This window comes from Mus pahari, chromosome 5 (genome assembly GCF_900095145.1).
Source record: "Mus pahari chromosome 5, PAHARI_EIJ_v1.1, whole genome shotgun sequence".
Lineage (NCBI taxonomy): Eukaryota > Metazoa > Chordata > Mammalia > Rodentia > Muridae > Mus > Mus pahari.
This window is the reverse complement of record NC_034594.1, coordinates 109,774,701-109,799,053: the sequence shown is the minus strand read 5'-3', so window position 1 is coordinate 109,799,053 and position 24,353 is coordinate 109,774,701. Positions and strand designations below refer to the sequence as shown.

General features: G+C 49.9%; 1 protein-coding gene across 4 annotated transcripts in view; it reads left to right on the top strand.

Moving 5' to 3' along the window:
* Nucleotides 1-24,353, top strand: part of Nav1 (neuron navigator 1) — a 255,032-nt gene that overhangs the window by 153,935 nt on the left and 76,744 nt on the right. For all 4 annotated transcript variants that reach the window (XM_029538188.1, XM_029538187.1, XM_029538186.1 and 1 more), the window contains one exon: nt 777-1,142. In XM_029538188.1, coding sequence (XP_029394048.1) covers nt 777-1,142 — 366 coding nt within the window. The remainder of the gene's footprint in view (nt 1-776; nt 1,143-24,353) is intronic.

The window sequence follows — 24,353 nt, the reverse complement described above, 5'->3', positions numbered from 1 at the left end:
CCGCCTGCCTCTGCCTCCCAAGTGCTGGGATTAAAGGCGTGTGCCACCAGCGCCAGGCTTGCTGTACCTTCCATCTGCTTTCCTGAGTCCTCTACCCAGAGAAGGCCATGTCTGTTCCCTAGGGGGCTGAGGGTGGGGCCGGAGGTGCTGCTTCCCCTGATGCCCGGGACCATGGCTGACCACTCTTTCTGGGGCCTGCTGTAATATCCAAGGTTCCTAAAAGATTGTCTTGTACCTTCCACATTCGATTTTAGGTTTACCTAGATCTGGTACCTGGGGGGATCAGCTAGTCCTATGTTCACTGACAGATAAGGTGATGGCCACCTTGACCATCCACCCTGAACAAAGTGGAGAATGAAGGTCTTCTGAGCTCTGGACCAGCAGCCGCCACTCTCCACCCCACCCCCACCAGCCCTCACTAGCTCATTCTGGTTCAGTGAACATCTACATGTCAGGCCCAGTCAGATCTCTATGGCTACAGTCCTCCCAAACCATACATAGGGTAGGTAGGCATTATCCCGTCTCACTGATAGGAAACAGTGGGCCAGCAAGATTAATTTCTTTCTTTGAGCTATTTACCAAAAAATGACCAAAAAAAGTATTAAACACTGGCCACACTCCCAGGATAGGCTCAGTATGGGATCCATACCGTAGGAGGATCATTGTCCCTTGACAGCCTGAGATACCTTGTAACAAAGGAACGCATCCCAGTGAGTTAACAGGGCACAGGGTGGCTGGGCTGAGGACTAAGTCTGTGCTGTCCGCTCTCTCCGCAGCTCCCTGGAGATGCCTTGTTACGACAGTGATGACGCCAACCCCCGAAGCGTGTCCAGCCTCTCCAACCGCTCCTCTCCGCTCTCTTGGCGCTACGGTCAGTCCAGTCCCCGGCTGCAGGCTGGCGACGCACCCTCTGTTGGGGGGAGCTGCCGTTCCGAGGGGCCACCGGCCTGGTACATGCATGGCGAGCGGGCACACTACTCCCACACCATGCCGATGCGGAGCCCCAGCAAACTCAGCCACATCTCCCGCCTGGAGTTGGTGGAGTCCCTGGGCTCTGATGAGGTGGACCTCAAATCCGGCTATATGAGTGACAGTGACCTCATGGGCAAGACCATGACGGAGGACGATGACATCACGACGGGGTAAGCACAAGAGGCCGGCTGGTGCAGGAGGCTGGGAGAACAGGATGATGGCAGGGGGTGGGGTTATTGTGCTGTGACAAAAGGCATCTGCAGAGGGCTGCTGTGCCCAAGGTGACTCTGCAGCCAGCTGTGGCTTATTCTAGAGGTGTATGGTGGGTAGGGCTGGAAACGGAGGAGCTGATTGGTCCATTAAGCCCTTCTCCTGACTCTGTCCTCCAAAGAGGCTTGGGAACATATCTGAGGGCCAGCTCTTCTGCAAACTGGGTAGACTACGGATGACTTAATTTGCTTCCACCTTTGCAAAAAGAGGTGAATAATCTCCTACCGGCTAAGAGAAAGCAGCATTTAGATGAAAGGGCCAGTCAGACAAGAGTCGGGGTGGTGACTCCACTTCCCTGCCAGGGGTTCCCACTCTGGCCCTTGGTTTATATCCTTGATGGAGTTCTGCTTCTGCAATCCTTCTACTCATAATGCCACACCCTATTCCCTTCTCCACCCTACTAAGCCTTCTTTCCTGCCCTTGGGCCCCCAGGGATGCCCAGTTTATCTTTTTCTGACAGGGTAGACTTGGGGAGACAGCTGGAGCAGACACGGCAGTCTTGGAAGTGAAAAGAGGACAGGAAGTGTTTGAATTGTTGGGGTTTGCGGTGTCCTGGCCAACTTTTTCAAGCCCTGAGACCAGAGAGCTGCATGGTTCTGGAAACTTCTCTGGTATATCTCTCAGCAGACCTGCCACTTCCGTTCTTCACTTATGGTTTTCTGGGGCCTCCGCCCCTAAGATCTCCTGTAAAGTCCTCAGGTATCTAAAACCAGCCTGCCTGAGATTGCTGCTCCTAATAAAGCCCTTGAGCTTCAAGGGCTCTGAAAGATGGCGCTGAGTTCCAGGCCATCTGCCACTCCCAGCCCGCAGCCCACCCAGGGGGATAAACTTGGCAGGTCTGGTTAGGGTCTGTCCAGCTGATGAGGCTGCTCTGGAGCAAAACAACTGACGCATCCGTGACTTGTTTACTGCCTGGAGGATCCCAGGGGCAGCCCCACCTCACGCTCAGATCCGCCAGCCCGGAGCTGGGATAGAGAGAAGGCCTGCTGTAGTCAGAGCCCAGCTGCTGCCATGGTCAGACGCCTGGGATGGGAAGAAGGGAGAGCCACGGTGGTGGAGAAGCCCGTGCCGGAGCATCAAGTCCCTGTCCCTTGATGTGCCAGCCGAATAGTGCAGAGGGAAGCACAAAGCCTATAGGGCTGAGGGCTCAGGACTGTGGCATGGGAATTCTAGGGAATTCTAGGACCCTCACCCTCAGGGTATATCAGCATTCTTACAACCCCACTAACGTCCCCAAAGTACCAAGTACTAAGGCACAGGATCCCTGCATGGAGAGACCCACTCTGACTAAAGTAGTAGGATTTCTAGAGTTAACTAGCTGTCTGGGCTTGAGCTAGTTAGTTAACCTCCAGACTTTAATCTCCCTGTCTGCTGAATGCAGATAACTACAGGACAATCTGTGGTCCATTTTGAAGATTAGAAAGGGTTAGTGTATGTATAATTCCTTATATGTTTCTTAGTATAATTCCTGGCTCAGCATAGTTGCTCACTGTGTGAACTGTTCAGACTGTGAGAGTCCCGGACTAACCAACGAACACAGCCTTCCCCTCAGAGACTGTACAGCAGTGTACAGTCTGTATGGGTCCCCATTCCCCAGAATCAGAAGTGAGGACAGATCTAGTGCCCCCCCCCAACTAATGCTGGGAACACGATGAGGTGTAGGGCATAGAAGGCTACGAGGACAAAAGGGAAGGGGAGCTGTTGCCTTTGCCTGCCTCACGCACAGCCTCCACCGTTTATTCTCTTTCCTCTGCATAGTGTGTGTGTGTACCCTTGATTAAGTCAAAACAAAGTCCTCAGAAGCGACAGGAATGAGAACCGGCCGTCTCTGCTGACCCTGCGGCTGGGCCAGGGAAGCCTGGAGTCCTACGGAGAACGTAGGATAAACATCACGATGATATTTACAAAGTAGATGAGGCTATAAATTGTGATGCTGTCTGCAATGCCATTCCATATGTGTCTTTTACGGTCAGTTTTCAGTTACTGATAACTTTGCGCCCTCGTTTAAGTATTCTGTCCCTGAGTACTTGTCTGGGACCATAAACAGAAGGGCGTCTGTCATAGCTAGAGCTTCTATTGCTGTGAAGAGACACCATGACCACAGCAATTCTTGTAAAGGACAACGTTTAATTGGGTCTGGCTCAGGGTTCAGAGAGGTATTGACATTGTTATGGCAGGGAGCATGGGGGCATGCAGGCAGACATGGTGCTGGAGAAGGGAAGAGCTAAGAGTTCCACATCTGCTGGCCACAGGAGGCTGTGTGCCTCACTGGGCCTGCCTTGAGCATAGGAGACTTTAAAGCCCGCCTCCATGGTGCCGTACTTCCTCCAACAAGGCCACACCCCTTAATTGTGCCACTCCTTATGGGCCAAGCGTTCAAACACAGGAGTCATCCCTAGCCAAACCACCATGCCACCCTAGATGTGCTTAGGGAGCCAGCATTGAGAGAAATCAGCTCACAATGTCGTGACTTCAGTGCAGCTCATTGCTGCTCAGTTAAGTATTTTCAGACGACACATTTACGTTAAAGCAGGAAATGCTCTATTCCAGAAAATCCTTAGGTGTCGCTGCAAACCTGAGCTGCCCCCTCCTTGGTTTCTATTAAGATTCTCAGCCCCACTGTGGTTCTCAGCCAGATTTTTATCATTTATAAAAATGAACAAGAGCCGGGCGTGGTGGAGCACACCTTTAATCCCAGCACTTGGGAGGCAGAGGCAGGCGGATTTCTGAGTTCGAGGCCAGCCTGGTCTACAAAGTGAGTTCCAGGACAGCCAGGGNGAGGCCAGCCTGGTCTACAAAGTGAGTTCCAGGACAGCCAGGGCTGTACAGAGAAACCCTGTCTCGAAAAACCAAAAAAAAAAAAAAAAAAAAAAGAACAAGAGAGATGGCTCTGTTGCTAAGGGCACTAGCTGCTCTTCCTGAGGACCCAAGTTCAATTCCCAGCACCTACATGGCACCTCATTCCCATCTGCAACTCCAGTCCCAAGGGATCTGATGCCCTCTTCTGGTCTCCAGCAGCAGATATGCATATGATGCACAGAAATACATGCAGGCAAAGCATGCATACAAGTTTTCTTTTTTAAAAGTCACTTTCCTGGGCTGGTAAGATAGCTCAGTGGATAAGAGCACTGACTGCTCTTCCAAAGGTCCTGAGTTCAAATCCCAGCAACCACATGGTGGCTCACAACCATCCGTAATGAGATCTGAGGCCCTCTTCTGGTACGTCTGAAGTCAGCTACGGTGTACTTATGTATAATAATAAATAAATCTTTGGGCCGCAGCAAGCAGGGACTGAGTGAGTGGAGTTGACTGGAGCAAGCAGAGGTCCTAAAAATTGAATTCCCAACAACCACATGAAGGCTCACAACCATCTGTACAGCTACAGTGTACTACTCACATACATAAATAAATAATTTTTTTTAAGTCACTTTCCTAAGAAAATTGTTTTTCCAGTTTGTAAGATGGGTTGGGCCCTTCCTACCCACATGGTGATACTCCCCATCCGCCTATCAGCTGGGTCCTACAGCCATTTAAATGTCCACTTCCCAGGGACCTCCAAGGCTGGCCCACCTGGGTAGTGTAGCTGGTTGCTGAGCCTCTTTCTGTCTCCCTAACCTCCCGCGAGTGACACAGTTGGCCTCAGACTGTCCACGTGAGCCATAGTGGGCAGCCATGGGTCTCGCCCTTTCTCGGTTGTCTGTCACATGGGGGCTGCCCTCTGGCAAGTGCTCCCCAGCTGTGTTCAGCCTCCACACGGCAACTGTCCTGGCCCTCTCTAGCAGCAGGTGACTTCCTGGCTTGCCACTCAGCAAACTGGAGATGCACATTCTTCAAACGAGTGAGCACAGTGGGTTGGAGAGAGACTCGGACCCTGCCACCAAAGGAGTCGCATGCTTAAAAATAAGTTTGGAAATTAGTGAAGTGTGCAAAGAGCCACTGTTTTAGAAGAGACCGATTTAAATGCAGTTCGGTGGCACTAAATACATTCACATTGTGGTCCCTGGTCACCACCACCCACCTCCACTGCATTTCAGGTGACCAAGCTGAAACTCCATACTTATTCAATAGTGGCTTCCCTTCCTGCTACATACTTGCCCCTGGCAGCTACCATGTACAAGTTTAACTCTTGTGGTTTGGACTATTCTAGGCAACTTACGCAAGTGTCTTTTTGTGATCTATGTTACCTAACATAACATCATCAAAGCTCATTCATATTGTAGGACGTGTCCGAATTTCCGTTTTCATGGCTGAATAACATTCCCTGGAGTGTGTATGTTCTGGTTCGTTTTGTTGGGTCTTGTTTGTTTTGTTTTGTTTTTTTTTTTTAAGCCACATTTTAGGTTCAGGAACCTACCCTGGGTTACTATGGACCGTGTTGTATTCATACCTACTTGAGTCCTTGCTTTTAGTTCTTTGTGGCATGCACATAGAGAGGAATTGCTGGTCACGTGGAATTACTGTTGTGTGTGTCCTCTCTCGGGGAACCACTATACTGTTTTCTGTTGAGTTGGGACCATTTTTCCATTGCCACCAGTTCTTCATACCCGGAAGTCTCACTGCTTATCCATTTCTGGTTTAAGAAGAAGTCGCCATCCTCACTGTGTTAGACAGCTGTTACTGTAGCAAGATGCTTGAGATAGGTGGCTTTAAAAGAGGGAAGTTGGGGGGTCAGAGGCTCGAGGATTTCAGTGTTGCTTTGAGGCCCATGACAATATAGTAAGTACATCACGGAGGGGGGGTGTAGTGGGGAGGGTGTGGTTGGGGGTGAGCTCGGTGAAGCCAGTGGCCCTGTGGAAAGGGCACACTCCTAATGATCTAAGGCATTAAACTAGGTTCTGCTTCCTCAGGATCTACCACCTCCCCAAGCTTCCAGCACATGACCTCAGTGAAACACTTAAAATCCACCTGTGGTGTTGCATTGTGATTTTTTTTTTTCAAATATAGTTTTTGTTTTGGTTGTTTGGGGGGGGTTAGTTGGTAATTTTTTTTGTTTAGTTCTGGTTTTTGAAGCAGAATGAGACCATACAACACAGGTTGGGCTTGAACACACTATGTAGCTGAAAATGGCTTTGAATTCCCGATTCTCCTGCCTCCACTTCCTAAATGCTAGATCATAGTCATACATCACCACACCTGGCTTTTGTTGTTTTGAAGAAAATAATTGTACATATTTCAATAAAAGTATACGATGTGGTCAGATCAGGTAATTGACAAATCCATCAACGAAGACATCATTTTTCTGTGTCGGAAACATTAAAAATCCTCTCTACCAGCTATTTTGAAGTATACAATTAATTGCCGTCAACCACAGAGTATTAGAAGGCATTTCTCATACTTTAGTAATGCCATAGAATATAAAAAGTTGCTCTTGGGACTGGCAAGATGGCTCCGTGGTTAACAGTGCATGCTGCTCTTACAGAGGACCTCAGTTAGCTTCCTAGTACCCGTGTTAGGTGGCTCACCACCACCTATAACTCAGCTTCAGAGGGGTCCCATGCCCCTGGCTTCCTTGGGCACCTGCACTCATGTGCATGTATGATAGACAGACAGACAGACAGACAGACACACACACACACACACACACACCATTCAGAATAAAATAATCTTGTTTAAAAAGTTACTCTTCAGTCCCAGCTGTACTTCTTTGCTTGTCAACCTCCCTGACCCCGTACTTCCAGTAGCTTCCACCCTCCTCCATCCTCCTAAGAAGACCAGCTTCCATATGTGAGTGGCATCTGACCTAGTCACCTCCTGCGCCTTACTGACTGCAGCCAACACAGAGTTCTCCATATTCATCCCCATGACGGAAGGGGCACAACTGGGTTCTCTTTATGGTCGAATAACATTCCTTCACGATGTGTATCACGTCTTCTTTCTCATTTGTCCATCAGGGGACACACAGGTTGATTCGGGGCCCTGGCTGTTCTTAATTGTGCTACCATAAAGGTGTGACTGCAGGAGTACATTCAGTATACCCAGTCATGGGTTGCTGGGCCAGAGGACGGGTCTATATGCTCTGTAATTGTTTGAGGATCCAGCAGGCTGTCCCCGGGATGCCTGCCCTAGTTTTCATCTGTTCTATCATCATCATGTGAGAGTTTCCTTCTCTCCACATCCTCAACCAGAATTTTTTTTTAATAATAGCCTGTTTAATAAAGGAGAGACGATACCCATTATGGTTTTGGTTTGCACTTCCCTAAGGAGCAGTGATGTCTTTAAGCGATTATTGACCCTTTAGGGCTTTTCTCTCTAGAAATATCTACTCAAACCCTTTGCCCTTTAAAAAAATTCAATTATTTGGATTTTGCTATTAGAATTTTTAAATTATAGTTTGGGTAATAATCTTTGATTGCATATATGATTTGCAAATATTTTCTACCATTCGGTGGGTTACCCTTCTTTTTATTGGTAATGTGGTTTGATGCGCACACACAGAAAAGGTTTTGGCTTTAGGTGGTTTTGTTTTTGTTTTGATTTGTGCCTCAAACTCAAGATCCTCATATCTCAGGTGCTAGAAATGCAGACTCACAGCGCCATGCCTGGTTCAGAGCATGCGGCATGGTGTAGCAGACTGGGTGGGGTCTCACTGTTTTCTAAGATGTTTTAGAAGTCCTGGCCTCGAGCAATCCTCTTTCCTTGGCCTCCTTAGCAGCTGGAACTCCAGGTACACACCATTACACCCGCTGAAGGTTTTGCTTTGAAGAACTCTAGCGTATCTGATTTTTTTTTTTCTCTTCATTGCCTGTGCTTTGGGGATCACATCCAAGAAATCACTGATAAATGCAAGGGCATATTGTTATTCTCCTGTGTTTTCTTCTAAGAGTTTTACAGTTAATTTTAAAAAAGAAAATAAAATCCCAAGCCCCCAGAGTAGTAATGCCGCCCTGGGAAACCACATTTTCCTAAACATTCTTCCAAAATTGTGAAGCAGTTGCTTTTTCCATGGTATTAGCTCTTATGACAAAGTTCTTAATATTTAGCTGGACTCAGCTTTATAATCACTCTGCTGATTAATTCAAATATTATTGTCTGGGGGAAATGAGATGAGTGTTAACTCCTCATCTAAATATGTCAGCAGGCTGTTAATGAGTGATTGGTCAGCTATTCTATAGACCAAAAAAGAAAAAGAAAGAAAAGAGAAAAGAAAGAGAACACAGGCCCCCATCTAATGTCAGTACTTTCTAAAGCGAGCCAGTTTTCCCAACCGCTCCTGTCTTGGTGGCCCCTTCCCCTCCCATGGAAGTTCTCAAGTTGTCAGCAAGCCTCTTAAAGCTGGCACCTATACTGATTGTCGGCTTGACAACAGAAGCAGTCCTGCGGGGTGATATTCAACCCATAGCCCTGCGGACTGTCAGAGAGGACAGCTTGGGAGATTTTTATCCTTTGAAAAAGACAAAAGGAATTTGTTTTTCTAAAAATAGTGGGGTCTGGAATTTAATCTAAGTATGAAGTTAAGTCTCCGGACCATCTGTCCTCCCCATCCTTAGCATCCAGAGACAGACGGGAGGGAGTCGAGGCCAGAGGCAGACTCAGGTGCTGGGACCTGAAGTCAGAGTCTCCTCACCCCACCCCACCACCTTCTCTGCTTCCCCAGGGTGTGGTTCTGACTTATGTCTCCATGTCTGTCTGTGTCAGGGCTGGTCTGGGTGGGCTGTGTGTGAACTCTGTGGTAGTTACTCGTGGGAGGTAGCAGGCCAAAGCATCCACAGGCCTGCCAACCCCCACAACTCCAGGGTGTGCTGTATATATCACAGAGGTGTGTCATCTGCATCCTTAGCTGGACGGCCATAGCACAACCTATGCCAAGGGCCAGAGAACAGTAGGCAGCATCAGCAGGCTCCATCTTGAGGGAGCTGTGGGTAAACACAGAGGGAGTGTGGGGACTTTGCCACACCCCGTCTCTTCCAGGTGGTGTCCACGCTTTGTGTGGCTAGATGTTCCAGCTCTTTGCTTTCTCCCCCTTCCCCTCCTTTCTCTCCCTAGCCTGTCCTCTTGAACTTCTCTTGGGGGCTCAGCAACAGATGGGATTCGTTTCCTCTTTGGCTCTAAAGTGTCCTGGCGTTGAAAAATGTCAAATAAAATAAACTGTGGGCCCCTGCCTTCTCCCAGACTGGCTCTTTATCCCAGAGGCACCGAGCTCAAGTCTTAAAGAGACACCTCTAGTCTCAGAGCACAGCGCCCCGCCTCTGCTCCCTGAGAGCCCCATCCACTGCTCTCTAACTTAGCTCACACCTGACTGTCAGGCTCCAAGATGCCCATCCAGCTCTGCCAAGGACGAGAACCCCGCATGGGCTCTGGGTTTGCACGTTTCCCAAAGAGAGCCGGCTGAGTGCTGTTGGACAGGGAAGAGCTGCCCACGATCTTGTGACGCCTTTACCTTCTATTCTCCCCTCCTCCACCACCCCCTGTTTGTCTCTAGGCGTCCCTCTGGTGGGCAGCTGGACCAGCTCCATCATTGGCCAGTGAATATGCAGAGGGTGGAGGGGAGGAGCTAAAAGGGAGGCAGGGCTAGGGATGTAGCTCAGAGGTGGAGCACCTGTGGGGACCTGGGTTCTATCCCTAGGCGCTTGCATTTCTCGTCACTGTGGTCGAACATCTAAGGAGAAGTCACTTAAAGGAGGCAGCGTTTACTTTGGCTCGTAGTATGAAGAGGTACAGTTCACCACAGCAGGGAGGCAGAGTGACAGGGCCATGAGGTGACTGATCAAACCGCATCCACTGTCAGGAAGCAGAGAGCAGACAGGAAGTGAGCCAAGCTATAAAACCTCAAGGCCCACCTCCAGTGACACACTTCCTCCAGCAAGGCTCCACCTCCTAAAGGTTCCACAACCTTCCAAATGATGTTGGGGGTTAAGTGCTCAAACACGTGAGCCTATGGGAACATTTCATATGAAACCATAACAGTATAGTAAAAATGAATAAATAAATAAATGGTAAGGTAGATACATTATGTGTCTACAAAAAAAGTAAAAAAAGAAAGGATATGCAGCTGAAGTAGATAATGGTTGTCGCCTCTTTGGGACAGCACCAAACAATTTCAGTGCTGGTCTGCAGATCCATATGCACTTGGCATATGGTGTATTCCCATTCTCTGCATGGGGAGGAGCAGCGGGCTAATCTAAGATCTGGAGTTCAATACTAAACATCTCTAGTTTGCTGTGTGGTACTAAGCAAGTCACTTAACCTCTCTGAGTCTTAGTTTGTGCATTGATAAAAATGAAATTAAATCCCATCACCTGGGAGGCATAGATAGGTGGATCTCTATGAGTTCAGGGCCAACCTGGTCTACCTAGTGAGTTCCAGGCAATCCAGGGCTACACAGTGAGAGCCTGACTCAAAATAAACAGCAACTCTAAAAGATTTTTAGCCAGGCTAGTGTGCACACCTTTAATCCGATCATTTAGGAGGTAGAAGCGGCAGATCTTTTGAGTTTGAGGCTATTCTAGTCTACAAAGCAAGTTCCAGGAACAGCCAAGGCTACACAAAGAAACCCTGCCTTGAAAAACCAAAGCCGGGGGATGGGGGGGGGACACAAATTATTTTTGTCTAGTGGGACCCAAGTAGAAAAGAATATGTAAGAGTACTTTAAAAGGTATACAGGGATGTTAGCTTGAAGTATTTATTTCAATTTCATTTTAATATTCAATTCACTGGGCCAATAGCTTTTGTCTTAGATGTTAGAGTATCAGAATAAAGTTACATCTTTTCCTTTCTCCCTCCTTCCTTTTATTTTTTTTTAAAAATTTAAGATTTATTTATTTTACTTTATGCATATTTTGCCTGCATGTATGAATATATTAATGATATATGTAATATATCCCAGCATGCCTGATGCCCACAGAGGCCAGAGGGGTGTTAGATCCTCTAGAACCGGAGGTACAAATGGTTTCTGTGTTGGTTACCTTTTGATTGCTGTGATCTAATGCAATGACCATGACAACTTACAAATGAAAGGATTTAATTTGGGACTCCTGGTGCCAGGGCGTTAGAGTCCATGGCCATCATGAGAAGGAGCATGGCGGCAGGTGGGCAGGCAGGAACAGTACCTGAGAGCTCACATCTTGATCCACAAGCACATGGCCAAGAGAGCTAACTGGAAATGGCATGGACTTTTGAAGCCTCAAAGCTTGCCCCTGGTGACACACCTCCTTCAACCAGGCCACACTTCCTAATCCTTCCCAAATAGTTCCACCAACTGGAAACTAAGCATTCATATTCAGATATATGAGCCTAAGGGGGTCATTCTCATTCAGACCACCACAGTTGTGAATAACCCTGTGGGTGCTAGGAATTGAAACTGGGCTCTCTCTGCAAGAGCATCAAGTGCTCTAAACTTTCAACCCACCTCCCTAGACACCCCTCCCCCTTTTTGACATTATGCTGTGCAGCCTGGCCCAGTCTGCCTTAGTATATATACAGGGTGTGTGTGTGTGTGTGTGTGTGTGTGTGTGTGTGTGTGCATATGCACAAGGTCTCTCTCACTGACTGAGCTAGACCGGCATCATGGAGATCCAGTGCTGGCATTACAGGTGCATACTGCCATGCCTGGGTTTTACATGGATGCTTGGAATTCAAACCTAGCTCTTCACATTCATGCAGTGGGAATTTTACCAAATAAGCCACGTGTGCTTAAACTCATAATCATCCCTTCTCTATCTTCAAGTTCTGAGGTTACACAGTATCCCACAAAACCCAAGCCAAAGTGAAGTGACTTAAACTTGGTGACGGATACACTGGAGTTAGGCGCCTTGAGTTCTCTTTGGAAGAACGGTCTCACTGCTCTTCAGTGCTGTCCCCCAGGCATGCAGTTAGTTAGCCGGGCTTTAGAGATCAGGCTTACCGACATGGGGACATCAGAGCTGTCAGAGCAGCGGTGTGGCTGGCCGTCCTGCTGGGTCCTCTTCACAGCTAGGTGCGGTCACTGCATTCTCTGCCTCCGGTTTTGCTATGGTAGCTGAATCCTGGACCACAGTGCCTCCGTCTCCTAGGATGTGAGAATGAAATTCGTTGCTATGTTTACTTTAGATATCATAAGGATTCAGTGCGTGCTAGCCATCACCAGTCGAGTGGTGACAGACATCAATGCATTGACAGGCCTAAGATGTCATACACATGTCCTAAATGGTGGCAACACTGGATTTCCAAGTGTGTGTTGTGGGCTTCACTGGGAGCGAGAACTTATTCTGACCCTTTTCACTTATGCCTGCCATGTTCTCCTTCGGCAAATGGGACCCACATGTGGCTTGGAATCTGGGTCATGAGCGCAGCGTCATGAGTACAGCATGTAACTATGCACAGAACTAAGTTAATTGTAGGAAAGGAGAGACGGCTCAGGGGCTGGGTGCTTGCCACTCTTCCGGAGGATCTGAGTTCAATTCCTAGCACCCACATCGGGGTGGCTCATACCTACTTTTAAGTCCAGCTCCAGAGATTTGACATCTTCTTCTGGTCCCAGAGGGCCTTTGCACCTCATGTACATAAACATACACGCACATGCACGATTAAAAATAAAATAAATTTACAAAGAACAATCCAAGAACTAAGTTTGTCATGTTCAGGTTACGGAGTGACTTTGGCCTTTTCTCCATTGTGACCTGGTTCGCTCAAACATTGCTTATACATGAAGGGTGGCTTGGGCTGGCATCTTAGTTCCCTGTGTGCTACTTAACACCACAAAGAGATCATTTATGAAGAACAGAGACTGATTTATTATATTTCTGGGAGATGGGAGTCTAAGACTGAAGGGCCAGTCTGCTAAGGACCTTCTGTGGGGGGGAGTAGAGGGTCAAGAGAACATAAGTGAGAGAGAGGGCTTAACTCCTGCTTTATCAGGAACCCACCCCCATTGGAACTAACCGTGGAGAGGTGGCTCCGCGGTTAAGAGCACTGACCGCTCTTCCAGAGGTCCTGAGTTCAATTCCCAGCAACCGCCTGGTAGCTCACAACCATCTGTAATGGGATCCAGTGCCCTCTTCTAGTCTGTTCTGGTGTGTCTGAAGGCAGTGACAGTGTACTCATATACATAAAATAAATAAAATCTTTTTTTTTAAATGTCCTACATTTTAGCACTGTCACATGGAAGATTTTCTAGCATGTGCCCCGTATCTTAGGTGACACATTAAGGCATATAGGTGAGCACCTGTGGAGTGAGCAGATCTAGGGCACAGATTGCCTGGGGATGAGTAGGGTGTGCACAGGTTGTTGCCATGGGCACCTGAGGCTTAGGGATTTCTAAGAGGTTAGTGACCCTACAGGGGCCAAAGAAGTATGGCTGTTTCTCCTTCAGCTCCCACTCATTATTGAATATAGCAGTTCCTGGAGACACCAGCTGCAGCTCTTTGAACCTATTCTGGCTGGGCCCCACACCTAGGTGCCTGCAACTGTGTCAGGTGCATGTATGAGGTCAGTGGGGAGAGGAGAGTAGTGAGACAGACACCACAAAAGGAAAGTAAGAAGGGACGGAGGGAGGGAGTGTGTAGAATCAGAATGGAGGGGGCTAATTTCAGAGAGCCCTTGGCTCTCAAAATTCCACTTAATTCTCAAAACACAATAGTGGACCATTCTCTGTCTGCAGAGTTTGTGTGTATGTTATGCAGTGTTTCTTAAAACCTGGAGCAAACCAGGTATTCCAGAGGGGCTGCTGGATGCATGCTTGTGTTTCCATGGCAACAGATGCTGACTTGGGAGGTGCCCCTCCTCTGGGTGTCCTAGTAACCTACAATTGAGCTGCTGTGTTTTCACTGGGTGTGATGACGTGCAATTTGGCTGACAATCAGGGAGGATAGGCATGGAAGAAAGCTGTTGAGATGGGTATGGCTTCGCTCTTCCAGCCCCGCCCACCTGTCTCCCGGTCCATTTGTCCCTCCTCTGTAACTGGCAGCCCCCTCCTTTGCTCCACAGCCCATATGTTTGGTGGTAAGCCAGCTGGGCTTCTATGTGCCTGAAAGTTTCCTGCAAGCTGAGCTCGCCAAACGAGCACACGTTTGGAAGTTTGATAGACTGGGTCACACCCTACCTCTGAGGCTTCAGGAGAGCCGCTTGCTCTAAGGATAAATGACAATATGGGACTAGGATTATTGTTGGAAGGTGACAGAACACAATGTACATAAGGTACTTGGTATGCAGTAGGTGTTCCGTGTATATAAGGTACGTGGTATACAGTAGACGCTCAGTAAATGTTTACCCCCCCCCCCCTTTCTCTTGTTTGACTTTCTAGAACTCCAAAGCAGCACAAGACATCTTTGAAATAGAATTTTCCCGCTGAGGTGGCAAATCTTGGTTGCTGCACTCATCATTTCAAAAACCCCCTCTCCTCGGGGAGCCTTTCTTAATTTACCCTCGTTACAGTGGGATTGCTATCTGACTCTGGGCTGCCCCAAACCTCGGGTGCATACTTTGTACTACGGTAATTTGTGCTTTTGTGATTCCTTGACAATTGTAAAGGAACAGCTTATGAAACATTAACATGGAATTATCTCATTTAATCTCAACAACAGTATGAATTCGATATTCTTTACCCTGATTTACTAGCTAAGAAACTGGAACTCGGCTTAATTGGATGGTGGGATTCCCTGGCTTCCGAGTGGCAGAGCCAGCGCGAAGCCCAGACCCCCGGCTCCCATTCCAGTCTACCACTGCCTGGCTATGTGTGTCATGTTTCCCTAAAACCTGGGAACGTGTCACAGGAGGGATCATAGGACTTCCACTGGGGCAGCTGCTTTCCCAAGACAGAGACCATGGCTTCTTCTGTCAGCAGCTTGGGCTCTCAGGCCCTGCTGCCGAACACCCAGAGAACCATTGTTAGAGACCCTTCTGGCATGCCCTAAGCAACCTCTCCATCTTTCTCACTTTGGGGAGCCACAAAGTGGCCACAGCTGGGAGCTCTGGGCCAGGCAAAGTGAGCAACCCAAGCTTCTGAATGTCCGTCCTTGTTTGACTCCCGCTCAAAGACTTAGCTGTCCCAGGATATTCCTGAGGGGCCAGCTCGGGCCTCTGGGCTATCAGATGTCTCTGGCCAGGCAGCAAAGGACCATTCACTGCAGCTGAAGAAAGGCCAGCAGACCAAGTAGGAGGTTTACCCACCAACCTCTCTTCAGGAGGGTGCACCAAAGAGGCTGAAGACCCTTCTTCTTGCTTCGAGTTCCCGGTGACAGTGGTGCAGGCACCAGGAGATGCATAGAAGTCTGGATTTGAAAAGCAAAGCAGAAAAGAGAGATCCGAAGCATGTGGCTATGTCAGGAATGGACAGACACTCACTGAGTGTGGGTGGCAGGCTCATGGAGAGAGCAGGTGGGAGAGGGTGCCATTGGAGCATGTGCCACAGTTAGAGCGGAAGCTCTGTGCATACTCAGGTGAATGGGAGAGGTGGCTGGACATAGAAGCAATGTGTGTGTGGTTTTTTGTTTGTTTGTTTTGTTTTGTTTTGTTTTTCGAGACAGGGTTTCTCTGTATAGCCCTGGTTGTCCTGGAACTCACCTGAGACCTCAAACTCAGAAATCCTCCTGCCTCTGCCTCCCAAGTGCTGGGATTAAAGGTGTGTGCAAGGTCGCCTGAGGATGCACAGCCACCTATGCACAAGTCTTTCCAGAGCAACCACATAAGCAATGTGAGAGAGGAAGAGGGACTTCCAGGAGGAAGTGAATGATCTTGCACTTGATCTAAAACAGGAAGAACAAGTGGAATGCAGCAGCCCTTGCTTCTCCCCTGTCTGGTTTGTATTCATGGGCTCTGCTCTGAGTTCTTCCCCTTCCTCTGTGGCACCAGCAGCCTGGAGACAGAGACCCAGCAGCTCCCACCCATCCTGCTCTTTACACTCTTTCAGCCCCTCTTCTCACTGCTCCACCCCTTCCTGCCTCAGGCTTCCTCCACTGCCCCACCTGACTGACTACCTTCTCAGACGCTGTAGGTCTGATGGCAAGGGGCAGTTCAGGACTTACACTACATACACATGGTCACACATCTGGCCATACACGCAGCCCTAGGGCTGCTAGCAGCAGGGGTCCCCAGGGCTGCTGATCTTCCACTGTTATTAGGCGAGGGACAGGATTTCGCTGGCTGTCATTTCCCTTTCCAACCCATAATGAGCTTTGGAAGAAGGGCCCTGGGGAGAGCCAGTGGTCCCAGCCCATGCTGAAGTGAACTTTCCCCAGTTGTCCCCTGCTTTCTGGAGTCAACCCCGGGCAAAGCACTCCCATGTGTGCTCTCCACCCAAAGTCCCCACTGCCCTCTGGGCGGCTATTCTGCTCACCAGCACACCTTCACCGCCCACAGTGAGCTCCCTCTTCTTGGGAAGCAGAGTAACAAGTCTAGGGAGAGCCTGGTTGACTATAATTTCGTTTTCAGTTTGCTATTTCCTACCGACCTGGGATGTTACCTCGTCTGTTTTTGCTTCACTCTGAAGAGCAGGATGGGGATGTCGCCTATGCCAACCTCACACTATTTGTTTATGTAGTCAGTGTATACCTGATAGGATATCTGCTGCATGGGAGCCACGGTGGGGACCGGAGAGGAAAACATGAAGTGGCAAGCAGATACACAAACATTAAAATATAACCTGAAATAACGCTGCGCTATAAGGAAGAGCAAGGTTGAGAGGTGAGCAGTGGGTGTAGGCCGGATGACATAGGGTGATAAGGAAAGCTTCCTTTGCTCCAACAAACAGAAGAGCGATGTGCAAAGGCCCCAAGGCAAGAGTAAATATATGGCCAGGGAACCAGAAGGAGGTCAGTGCGGCTGACGCAAAGTAAACAGAGGGCAGAGTGGTCAGAAATGAGGTCAGGCGTTAGCTAGGGGACGGGTGGGCCATGATGAGGGAAGCTGCTGGAGGACTTCAGGGATGGGATGATGCACAGGGTCCCCTGGGGACCCCAGAGAGACCAAGAAGAGTAACAGGGGACCTCTGCAGTAATACAGGCATGCGCAGATAGTCACAGATAGTCACACCTGGTGTAGAGGCAGAAGCATGAGGGGGTTTAGGACCAAATGGGATGATACATGTCCAGTACACACGCATGGTCATACACACACTGGAATTTACCCAGTGACCCCCTCCTGGGAATCTCTCATCCCCCACCCCAGCTCATCAGGCACTTGCTAGAGCAGCAACCTCTCCCTCCCGCTGTCCTTCTTCCTCCCTCCTCAGCATCCTCTGCCTCTCCGCAGGGATGGCAAGCTAGGCCTACGGAGATGCCAGCTTACCATGAAAAGGCTGTTGAGGCTCCCTTCCCTCCTGTTCCCAACTGCTGGGGTGGTGGGAAAGGCGGGGCTTGGCAAAGGTTATATAAATATTTGCTGAGCAGTAACACAGCTGGGCGCAGGGCCCCTTCCTTCAGCTGGCTCCTTGGCCAGCCTAGAGACATCTCAGCTGGGACTAGAGACTGGCTTTGGAACTCTCCATGCGCATCTGCTGACTCTCAATGCTCCCATTCAAACTGGTCCACAGCCTGACCTTCCATACCTTTCAATGAGTCCCATGCTGGCCCTATGGAGGGAACTGGCCAGAGATGATACCATTGTCTGCAGAAACCCTCTAGGAACCAAGAGATTTGTGTGCATAAGAATGCCTCACACTTACCTGTTAGGGGCCGCATCTGTAGGAGGGCCTGTGGCTGGCCATGGTGACCTTTCAAGTCTTTTCAGCTCTGATTTCTGAGTTGAATCTGGTCCAGGCACCCTGGCACCGCCTCCCGGAAGGGCCTGGAGGCAGGGTGGGACATTGAGAGAGAAGACAAACTCATTCCAAGAGCTACGGTAGACCTCAGACATTGCCAGTAGGTCAAGCAATTCACTGGTGATTCCTGACCTAGGAGTGATACCATCACGGCAACACCTGTGGGTACATTTTAGATTACTTTAGGCCACTCTCAACCCTCCTGACCATGAATGATGTAAAGAAAGTGTAATGGTAGCTACCAGGCCTTAGATCACTAGGTCCTTTGAGAAAAGAAGCTGGAAACCATTTTTCTAAACATTTCTCTCAAGGTCGAACAAAACCAAATGAATTCATCAAGATTTGGAAGTCACTGAGCGATCTGGGGTAGGGCTTTGAAGCAGGATTAGGGATGTAGCCAGAAAATTTCCTAACAGTGTGGGGAAAAGGGTTCACTTACTGCGTTCCTTCTCCCAAATCCTTTCTCTCTCCTTTCCCTGTCCAGCCATGTTTTTTTTTTTGTTTGTTTGTTTGTTTGTTTATTTCTTTCTCTCTTTTTTAAAATCACTCCACTTTACGCCTGTCACTGCCAAGGTACTCCGAGTGGCTGTACATACTTAGGAGGCCGAGACGGGAGACTCGAAAGTTCTGAGCCAGTCAGAGCTATATGTACAGTAAAGACTCTGTCTCAAACGAATGAAAGGCGGGGGGAGAAAGCTGTCACCAGCTTAGCTCAAGTGTATGGAGTAGTCTCTGTGCCTGGCCACCCACAGGACTGGAGGGCGGTCATCTGAGGACCTGTGGAGGAGCAGGGGGTTTTCCATTTGAGAAGTTCCGTAGCCTCAGAGTTGGTGAGAAAGAAGCAACCAGGCAGCTCAAGGGACAAAGGGGAAGTGTCTACCCAGCGACTCAGTCTGCGCACGGGACTCACAGGACAAGCAGGTCGGAGGGAGGTCAGGCCCCAGATAGGTTGACACTGGCCCGCCAGGAATTCGTAGCCAAGTGACCTTAGAATGCAAAGCATGGCAAACTACCTAGCCGGTGTCTTTTTCACTTGCCCCGTTGTAACCGATCATACCAATCTTTGAAGTTTTTGTCAGGGATGCAACTCAAAGCTTCTATTAGGAACCTTTGTTGAAAAGGAGGCGTTGTCCAAGAGGGCCCAGACACCCACTGGAGGCCCTTCAAGATCTCCAGGTGGGAACAGGGAGCATAAGTCATCCTCAGTAATCCACTAAAGGACTCATGCACACGGGGGACCTATGCTCTGCTTTGGGCGTTTTTTCAGTCTTTCCAAACCTCAGTTTCCCCTTGTAAAGAGGCAGTCTGATGGCGCTGGCATGGGCGATAAATGAGGTCATAGCTCCTGAGGGATCTCTGGGGAGACGTGCCAAGGGAGCACAGAGGGCGTCTATCTGACACACACAGGCCTTTTTCCTCTCACCCCCTGTTGGCTGGTAGTTCTTTCTGGAAAAGTGCCTGGTACCCGGCTCCCTCCCAGCAGGTGTCTTCCTTCTCTCAGAAAGCAGCCTGCAGAGTCACCCCTACATGCCTCTCCTCTGCAGCCAGGGCCACCGTTTCACCCCTATTCTGCCACACCTCCACAATGGACCAGGGCCTCTTCAAGCACCTGAGTAGGCCCATTGACAGGGGGGCTGTTTTGCTGACTCTGACAAAGCCCCAGACAGCATTCCTCTTTCAGCTGCAGTCCAATTACCAAAGTGCCCTGACCTGTGGGCTGAAAATAGCAAGTGCTAATTTGCATTGCTATTTATTTAAGTAGTGACTGCCTCTTGGGCTCTGCTTCTTGCCCTGTGCCAACTCAAGCCTACACAAAAAACTAGGTACTCCGCAAGGTGCAGCTTCCCCTTCAGGGAGGGGGTCTCCTGGTCTGCTGAATTCTGGCAGCTCAGAAAACCATTTTGGGGAGGAGATCCTCAAACCTAGAACCCTCTTAACAAGGACCAGGAAGCTGAGCGCCTTTCCTTGTGGCTTAGCTGCTGGCCAAGACTTGTTCACATTATGGCCTGGTCCCCTAATCCCTTTGGTGGGGCAAGATGTAGCTGGAGTCAGAGCTTGGGTAGACAGGCTGCCAGTATAAAGGAGACTATAAGGCTTTGTGGTCTCTGGATGGCTGTACACGTGGGAACACACACACACACACACACACACACACACACACACACACGCCATGCCTCTGAGAAAACTCCCATCCCTTACCCTTCTTCAGATCCTCCCTCCAGCTCTGACCAGAAAGCCACAAAGGAAAGAAAAAAAGCCTTACAGAAAGCCAACAGCTAGATTTGGAGAACAATGTCCCCTGTGGATGAAATTCTTCTGGCTGACACAGCCATTTCATTTAGGATCCATGCTGGCTGGGGTTAAAGAGAATCCCCCAAGGTGCTGTAAGTTGTTCCCCAGATGACCCAGGCCAGCTCTAACACAGCAGTGGGGACAGACCCTTCTGGGATTCTCTCTCCGTGGTTGTGAGAATAGGGAGCCCAGGTCAGTACAAGGATAGGGAGCCAGGACAGGGGATAGGTCCAACAACACTAGTTCTGCCCTGAGACAGAAGATCATATTAGACCAATTACCTTGTCTTTACTCCCTACAAAGCTGGCTAGTGCATCTTCCCCACTCTTACCCACCCAGACTCCTTGGAATATGTAATAAAATCTTCTTGTCTCACCATGCTAGGTGGTAGTCCGAAAGATAGATGCCAGGATCATTGCAGCCTCCCCCTCTCCTCAGATCTCTAAGTGTGTTTGTAGCACTCGACAATGGTATATACCTTTGATATAAGCCCGCTCCCTCCCCCAGCCCAGCCTATTGAGGGACAAAGGTCCCTAGAACTAGGATTCATTCCTTGAAGCTGTAGCCCCAGGTCAGTGCCCTGGGGCAGTCACAGGTCTGGGGCTCGGAAAGGCAGGCTTTAAGGGGAAACCTCAAAGCCTAGGCTAAGAGGAGGCAGGCTCTAGAAATGTCAGTCTCTGTTGCCCCCTAACACTTGTGAAAGCCAAAGCTAAAGCAGATGTTATGAGGTCTAAGAGGACAGAGAGGGCTCAGTCCAGACTCCAGATGACTCTACTCTGTGGTTCACAGCCATCTTAGTTCTGTACACGCCAAGTTTTCTAAGTTTGTAAAGATCGTACTGATTTAGTGTGTGTGTGTGTGTGTGTGTGTGTGTGTGCACGCGCGCGCCTGCGTGTGTGCTCATGCATGCACATGTGTTTGTGCAGGTGTGCACGAGCCATGGCCTTTGCGTGTGGATGCCAGAGCACCATTTTCAGGAGTGTGTTCTCTCCTGCTTTGGCCACCCAGGGAATTGAGCTTGGTCCAAGCTTGGCAATACCACTTGAGCCATTTTGTTGGCCTCCTCGTGGCGCTTTTAAAGGAAGAACTGCAGATTCAATCCATCCACTTCTCAAAGGCAGTCTTCCTAGCGTGCTTGGTTCACCTCTGGCTGGAGACACAACCGTAGAGCCTCTTCCTTTCAGGCTCGAGGACTGGAGGGAGCAGGCGGTCCTCTAGCACAGTCTACCTTCCCAAGGCTGGAACCCTTTAGTACAATTCCTCATGTTGTTGTGACCTCCAACCATAAAATTATTTTCACTGCTCTTTCATAAATATACTTTTGCTTCTGTTATGAATCACAATGCAAACATCCCTGCTTTCTGATGGTCTTGGGCAACCCTTGTGAAAGAAAGGGTCGTTGGACCCCGGAGGGGTCAAGAACCACAGGTTGGGAGCATTTGCCTACCCTATGCAGCACTCTTTTTTCCTTTGACTTAAAGTAAGGTGTCACTGCTGGGACCTGAGGTCAGAAGAGTCCCAAAGTTTGAGCCCTGCCATCCACCCCACTGTTTTTCATGCCTTCAGTTAAAGGGTTAAAGACAGGTGTCTTTAACCTTACTCTGCCCTCTGAAAATGCTTCCTGGATGAAGTCGCAAGACCCTAGTTTGGGAACTGTGAACCGCACTTGCTACCCCCAACCTGCCCGCACAGCCACTTCCGCAGCCTGCACACCTCCTGCCTCTGCTGGAGTACTCTGCAGAATACCAGAAATCTGTTTTCTCCCCACCCCTTACCGGTATCAGAGAGAGGTCACATTATCTTATCCCACCCCTGGTATAATGGTCCAGAGCCAACCTCAAGCAATATGGAGCCTCCTCTGACCTTCACCTTGTTTCAAGGATGAGTGTATACATTCAGTACGCCAAGCCAATTTTGAGTAATTTGTAAATCCTAGTAAGTGATGAGGAGTGGGCTAGGAAGGACCACTCTGTGGGGAGGCTCTGCCCAGGCTTCTTCAACCCTACCCATGGGTGCGCCTCCTCCGCTCCCTTTCCCGAGACCTGGAAATGCTCAGCTGCTCACGCCCCCTTCGACCTTAGTAGCGCGAGGCAAGCCGCCCACCAGACTCCTGCTGGCATTTAAGGGGTTAACTCAGGAGCAACCCAGGTGGAGGTCGAGGCCCTCAACCCCCCCACTACCTCCACACCTTCCGGCTACAGAGGCCGCTGAGGCCACTGAAACCCTAAAGGCTGCGGTAGCTCTTTGTCTACCTGCTCTGGGCGTTAAAGAGCCCGCTGGCAGCCTGCTTCTCTGGGGCTCGGGACAGAAGTCAGTGACAGAGAAATTGGGCTCTGTCGCTTTAAGTACAGCTGGAGCCGTAAGTACTAGGCCGGCTGTGCAGAAAAAAGGGAGCAGAGGGCCGAGGACCGGTGCGGCGTCCGCCCCTCCGCGTGGTCGCCGGCTCTTACGATTTGGGGTGCCCGCCGCGTGCCAGGTGAAGGCTGTTTCGTGTGCATTTGGTGCTCATCCATTGAATGGCTGACTGAGTCAGGGAAGATGCTTCATCTGCCCCTGCCCAGGTCGGGAAGAACAGCGAATTTCCCCCGCAGGTAAGCCTAGAGTCTGTTTAGGGCATTTCCACTAGCACGGCTCCCAGCTCCTCTGCATCTGCAGCCTAGGGACAGAGGTGTGGGGTCCGAAATGAGGAGGATCTTGGCCCGGCTCCTCTGCCAGAGCGAGGAGTGCCAGCACCCCAGAACCTCTGGCTCCCCCCTCCCCCCGCCCTGTTTGGCTTGCTGCTGTTTGGGGTTGGGGGTCTGGAGAGGTATAGAAAGAGGATCCTGGAGGGAGTCGGGGAGACCTGGACGAATTCAGACAATAGCATAAGTTGATTGAACTCAGGTCTGCGATTTGTAGCTTCGGAGGCTGCTGAGCCGGGTTAGGGTCCTCAGGGACCAGGGCCGGTGTCTGGAGAGGAACCTCTAGCTCTGACCCACTCAGCCAAGGTTATCCCTAACTCTGGGCATTAAATCCGGGAAGAAGGTGGTGGGAGATCTAAAGATAAGACCTGGGGAAAAGGGAGAGGCATTGGTATTTGCGACCCTACGGCTGCCTGGATCCCCTGCAGAGGGGCCGTGCCCTGGGGACTGGTAAGAAATGAGAGTCCTGTGATTTAAGGAGGCTCACTGGTACTTACAGCAGAGGTACAGCCCTCTGCTGTAAGGTGAGGACGAAGGAAGAGGACAAAACTTGGAAGCGAGTGTGACCACAGCTCCACCACCCTAAGTCCCCAGAGCTAGCTTGGAGAATACACCGAACTGAGGGAAGTGGCTCATTACTGCGGCCAGTCCTGGGACTTTCTGGCTTTCCTGAGAGCTTATCTTAGGCTATCATCCCCAGATCTATACTGGTTCCCCTCAGACCTGTGTGACTGGGAATGTTGGGGGGTTGGGGTTGGGGGTTGACTGGGAAAACCACGTGCTAGGTGCAGTGGCCACACCTACTGCGCCTGCCTCCCTACACTTCCCTGGGGAGCACAGCCTTGTCCCCTAGAGACACGCTCCTGCTTCCTGGTGTTTCCTTGGAGGAATCCCCAAGTCGTAGTAGCTCTGCTTCGCACAGAGGGTAGGGGAAGAGCAAAGAACTGGTCAGTGCTTGGGAAGGGAGGCCTGTTTCCTTCTGCAGAAGTGTGGACACAGGTCCCAAAACTTTTTTTTGTCCCTAACCACAGTACACACACTGCCACCTTGCAAAGCTGGTAAGATTGTTCCCTGATCCCACGACTGTCGAGGCTGTTCATGGAGTCTTTGGGTGAGACAGTGGTGCACAGTTCAGTGACTCCGGGAGAAGGTGGAAGGAAGGGTGGGTCACAAGCTCTAACAGCACCACCACCCTAACTGGACTCTACTTGGGTCCCACATGGGGTGTGCCCTGGAAAACCCGTAGCTTTGTCACCTCGCTGGGATGTGTTCTTTGCTTCCCCCGAAACCCCAGATGGCCCGAAGCGCCTCCAAGTGACGCCCAACATCACTGTGTCTTCCTACATCCACCCTCTCTTGGTTCAAGATTTCTTCTCAGTTGATAGTTTTTCCTGTCCCCTTCTTTGGCCACATGCCATCCCAGAAAAGTCACTCTGTCCTCTGGCAACCTGGTCTTTGTTGAGCTGAGT